Below are 5480 nucleotides of genomic sequence, written 5' to 3'. Positions count from 1 at the left end.
CTCTGACTCCCAAGTGCTGCGATTAAAGGTTGTGCCACCATTGCTTGGCTCAACAGAAAGCTTTACAACCGGGGAAATTATAAGTGAGATAAAGTACTGAACTGTTGTATCTCAAAAGAAAAGCAAAGAAAGACAATTTAGTCGAGGACAGGAAGTATCATGAGGAGAAAGGAATCTATAGTAGGTGTTGTTTTAAGATTATGATAGCTAAGGATATAGTCTAATAGTAGAATGCTTGCTTGTCCAGCCAACAAGAAGCACTAGTACCAGAAAACAAACAAAAAATGAAAACTGAGGTCAGAGGGAGGGCTCAGTGTGTAAAGACACTATTGGCCAACTTGATGACTTGAGTTGCACATGGTGGAAGAAAAGAAGCAGCTCTTTCAAGTTGTCCTCTGATCTCCATACGTATAAGTGTACCTCGGTACCCACCTGTGTGCGCACGCTAGCACACACACACACACACACACATACACACACACGCACGCACGCACACATACACACATACACACACACGCACGCACACACACATACACACACATACATACACACATACACACGCACGCACACACACGCACACACACATACACACACACATACACACACACACATACACACATACACACACACATACACACACACGCGCACATGCAGGCTATAGAAGAAACTAGGGAAAAAGCTGAAACAACTGAGATCGCTGTGCAAAGGAGGCTGAGGGATACTGACGAGCAGGCAGGAGAGCTTAGGGTTAGTCGCCAAAACAGGGAGACAAAAAGAAAAAGTTCAGTTTGGAGACACAGTTTGCGTCCAGAACCAGTCTAGGGCAGATGGGCCCACTTCTGAATGTTAAAATGGAAAGCAGAGGGCGGCCATTATCAAGAGGCTGCTAAAGGGAATACCATATTTCTCCTGTGTAAAGTGTGCAGCCTGGTCCAGGAAGGGATCCCCAGCTGCCAACAGATTCCTAGAACATTGTTCAGAGAGGAGTACACGTGTATGCATAGTGTGCTCAGGTAAGGGTCTTAGGCTGCTAGGCATATTCCTAGAAAAGGGGTGGTATGTGTATAGCCCAAAGAGTGGGCTTCCAGACTGCTAAACTTGGCTACCCCTAATGAGGCATACAGGGGAGAGTGAAAGAGAAAAATACTTAAATATCAAACATTCAAATGAAACATAAGAGAATTCTTTGATATGTGAGGAACAAATTAATAGTATCTACTATGTTTCCTGTGGTTATAGGTACTTAGGAAAGAACACTGAACAAAAACTTTTTTTTTGAAGTGGAGTCCTATGTTGCCCAGATTGGCCTCCAACTCATTATGTAGCCTTGAACCTCTACCTTCTTCTGCTTTCAAAGTACTGGGTTATAGGTGTGCACCATCAAGCCACTTCAAACTATTTCATAGCACAGTTCTGTAGAATCACAAGTGCCAACCAGCAGAAGTAGACAAGGCTCAAGTGAGCATGGCAAGCACCTGTAATCCCAGCATTTGGGAAGCTGAAGGTTAACAGTTTAAAGCCGTCTTGAGCTAAACATAGATTTTCAGAATAGTCTCCAAACATCGGGGGGGGGAAGGGGGAAAAAGGCACAAGCAGTTTCAGATTTGCAGTAGACTTTGTAAGACAGCCCACTTACCCAGCATGGTGGCACAGGCCTATAATTCAAGTGTTCTGGGATGTGAAGAAGGAAGGAGAATCAGGAGTTCATCTTCGGTTGCATAGCTAGTTCAAAGCCAGCTGGTCTACACGAAACCCTATCGCAAGAGAAAAAAGGAGAACGCAAGACAAAGCTAACCACTTCATGGGGCAGTAGTGACACAGTTCATTGTGCTGGAGAGAGATGATGCAGCAGTTAAGAGCCTTTACTGCTTTTGTAGAGGACCTGGGTTCAGTTCCCAGTGCCCATATTAGGCAACTCACAACCACCTGTAATTCCAGTACCAAGGGCACCCTATGCCCTCTGGCCCCTACAGGCACCAGTTCATTCTTTTTTTTTTTTTTTTTTTTTTTTTTTTTTTTTTTTTTTTTTTTTTTTTTTTTTTTTTTGGTTTTTCGAGACAGGGTTTCTCTGTGGTTTTGGAGCCTGTCCTGGAACTAGCTCTTGTAGACCAGGCTGGTCTCAAACTCAGAGATCCACCTGCCTCTGCCTCCCGAGTGCTGGGATTAAAGGCGTGCGCCACCACTGCCCGGCCACCAGTTCATTCTTGATGCACACAAACTCACACAGGCACACACAGAGACACATAAAAGGAAGGATGTTAAAAAATACTATATTTTTACTATTAAGTACATTGTCATGACTATGCTATTATAGCCCTTCAGATGTTTAATTAGGAGCGCTATGCCTTGGGAAAGCCTCGTTATCCACCTAGTGAGACACAGGACTACTTATGAAGCGACTGTCTCTTTTCTGTCATGTATCCTGTAGGAGTGACCTAAGCCAAGGTGACCCTATTCAGGATCATTTCCTATTTAAGAAGACTCTTTTGCAAGTCTGGAAGATGATTGCCAGTCACAGGTAGGTTTCCAATATGAGATTATCTCCAAAACCAAAGGACATGCTTGGATATGCACGCGGAAGGGGATATGTTCATCCTGCAAGTCATGGTTGGAGTGGGGGTGCAGGTCTGTGACTTCAGCTGCTGATGTGCCTGCCCAGCACACGTGACATCCTAGGTCTCATCTGAACATAGCGAACACTGGCCAGGACCTAGCATGCCTGTCATCCCAGCCTTAAGGAGATGGAAGCAAGGTGATCACAAGTTGAAGGGCACCCTAGCTTGAGATAGGCCTGAGCTACAAAACAAAACAAAGAGTCCCCCAAACTAAGAACGAAGCCATGGGTGAGACCTATATCTGTTTTATTAGTCTCTAAGGAGTCATGCTGTGCTATTTGAATTGCCCTTAGGAATTCATTCCCAATACATGCACTTCAAATATATATGCCTCCTTCCCATATGGTGGATCTTCCTTTCCACAGTAACAGGTCTTCAGAGCTGTGGGTAAGGCTTCCTAGGTAGAATGCATACATGAAGTTCTAGTGTTGCATATGCCTGCCAAGTCTGGTGGTACACACCCATCAAGGCAGGAGAAGCAGAAATATACATTCATCCTTAGCGGTATAGCAAGTTTGAGGCTAGCCTGAGCTATGTGACACCCTGCCTCAAAACAAACAAAAGGTTGGAGAGATAGCTCAACAAATAAGAACACATGCTGCCTTTACAGAGGACAAGGGTTCGGTTCCCAGCGCCCACACAGTGGCTCACAGCCATCTCTAACTCAAGTTCCAGGCTTCAGGTGCCCTATCCTGGATCTGTGGGCACTGCACACATGTGATGCACATATATACATGGAGGTAAAACATTCATCCATATAAAATGAAAATAAATACTTTTAAAAGGGAAAGAAAAAAATCAGGGTCTTGGAAACCTTGAGCAAATTTTGAGCCTTTAACTAAAAGAGATTATGATAATAGTTAAAATATTTTACAGGTTGGGTCCCCCTCCCCACATTCTTGCTGTTTAGGGAAGTCAACAAGAAGTAATCTGCTACTGGGCAGTGGTGGTGCACACCTTTAATCCCAGCACTTGGGAGACAGAGGCAGGCGGATCTCTGTGAGTTCAAGGCTAGCCTGGTCTATAGAGTGAATTCCAGGACAGGCTCCAAAGCTACACAGAGAAACCCTGTCTCAAAAAGTATGTATAATATGCTGTTTGTTTTTGCTTTGTAGCCTAGCTGGCCTAGTACTAGAGTACTATAAGTAGTTGAGACAGGCCTTCAGCTCTTGGTGACCCTCCTGTCCCAGCTTTCTTAGTGTTATGACCTCATTTACTCTGTAGTTCTAAGTATTCTTGTCGTTAGCCCATCATTCTCCTTTGGAGTGATTCCCCAGGGTTTCTTTATCCTCTTTGGGTTTATATCTTAACAGGTTCAGCAGTCCATTTCTGAAGCCTGTGTCAGAAAAGCAGGCCCCGGGATACAAGGATGTGGTGAAAAGGTCAGTAGGAAAGGGGCCAAGAGCGTGGCTGGTTGCTTTGTTATTGTTTGAGACAGCGTCTCATGCAGCCCAGGCTAACTTTAAACTGCCTAGATAGCTGAGGATGGTCTTGAACTTCATATTTCTTATCCTCCTGACTCCAATTCCCAAATTCTGGAGTCACAGGTATGCACTGCCATGCCCATTTTTTGTGGCGCTGAAGATTAAACCCGGGGCTTAGAGCATGCTGGGCAAGCCTCTACCAGCTGTGCAACATTGCTAGTCTGACTCATTGTTTTCTTTTTGTTTGTTTTGTTCTGTGGGTTGCAGTAGCTCAGGCTGGTCTCAAATGGTTGGAGCTCACCTTGAATTCCTAATCCTCCTGCTGAAGTGCTAGGATTACAGGCCTGAGACACTACACCAGGCCCTCCATTGCTTTTGTATCTGTCTTTTCATTCTTTATTTCCCATCTATTAGACTATCTTATTTCCAGTACTCACAAACTCAAGATATATCCCACAGCCAATATAAACCAGCTTGGCTTAAAAAAATTTTTTTTGGATATGCTTTCTGTTCCCTGCCCCAACAATACCTAGATTGGTTTCTAACTTGTGGGTTCAAGTGATTTTCCAATTTCTGCTTCTCTCTTAGCTGAGACCACAGGTTTTTGAGATAATCTCATGTACCCCATGATGGTCTCAAACTTAGCTGCAGATGATCTTGAACTCTCAAGTCTCCCGCCTCTACCTCCTGAGTACTGCAGTTAGTTACAGCTGCTATTACTGTTATTTCTTTTGTTTTAAATGTTGTTTCCCATTTATCTCAGTGTGGGTCCTGGACATTGAACTCAAGCCATCAGCTCTGATGGCAAACCCTTCCACACACTAAGCCATTTTTCTGGCCCTTTTAGTTACCTTTCCATTGCTGTGATAAAATACCCTGGATAATATCGAAAGCAACTTAAAAGATAAAGGGCTTGTTTCTGCTTTCGGTTTCAGATGTTTATAGCCCATTGTGAAATGGAAGACAGGCAAAGAAGGCGTGATCGTAGGAACTAAAAGCTGGATGCTCATATTGTATCTATACTTAAGAAGCAGAGAGGGATCTGGGAGGTGGTGGCGCACGCCTTTAATCCCAGCACTCGGGAGGCGGAGGCAGGCAGATCTCTGTGAGTTTAAGGTCACCCTGGTCTACAGAATGAGTTCCAGGACAGGCTCGAAAGCTACAGAGAAACCCCGTCTTGAAAAAACAAAACATAACAAAAGAAACAGAGAGAGGACAGGTAATAGCACAGGTTGTAAAGCCCCAAAGCCTACCCCAGTGACCCACTTCCTCCAGTGGGGTTCATTGTTCCAAACTTTTAGAATAATGGTGGTGGCGCACACCTTTAATCCTAGCACTTGGACAGCAAAGGCAGGCAGATCTCTGTTAAGTTCGAGGACAACTTGGTTTACAGAGTGAGTTCCAGGGCAGCCAGATCTACACAGAGAGAGACCTTGTCTCA

At 44.4% G+C, this 5480-nt stretch overlaps 1 protein-coding gene across 1 annotated transcript in view; it reads left to right on the top strand.

Moving 5' to 3' along the window:
* Positions 1-5480, top strand: part of LOC101979485 (bromodomain-containing protein 8-like) — a 22344-nt gene that overhangs the window by 11601 nt on the left and 5263 nt on the right. The window contains exons 3-4 of the mRNA XM_005355914.3: positions 2429-2518; positions 3929-3997. Of these exons, the coding sequence (XP_005355971.2) occupies positions 2429-2518; positions 3929-3997 (159 nt within the window). The remainder of the gene's footprint in view (positions 1-2428; positions 2519-3928; positions 3998-5480) is intronic.

This window comes from Microtus ochrogaster, chromosome 18 (assembly GCF_000317375.1).
Source record: "Microtus ochrogaster isolate Prairie Vole_2 chromosome 18, MicOch1.0, whole genome shotgun sequence".
In the NCBI taxonomy this organism is placed as follows: Eukaryota; Metazoa; Chordata; class Mammalia; order Rodentia; family Cricetidae; genus Microtus; species Microtus ochrogaster.
The sequence above is the reverse complement of the archived record's forward strand: the minus strand, read 5'-3'. Positions and strand labels throughout refer to the sequence as shown.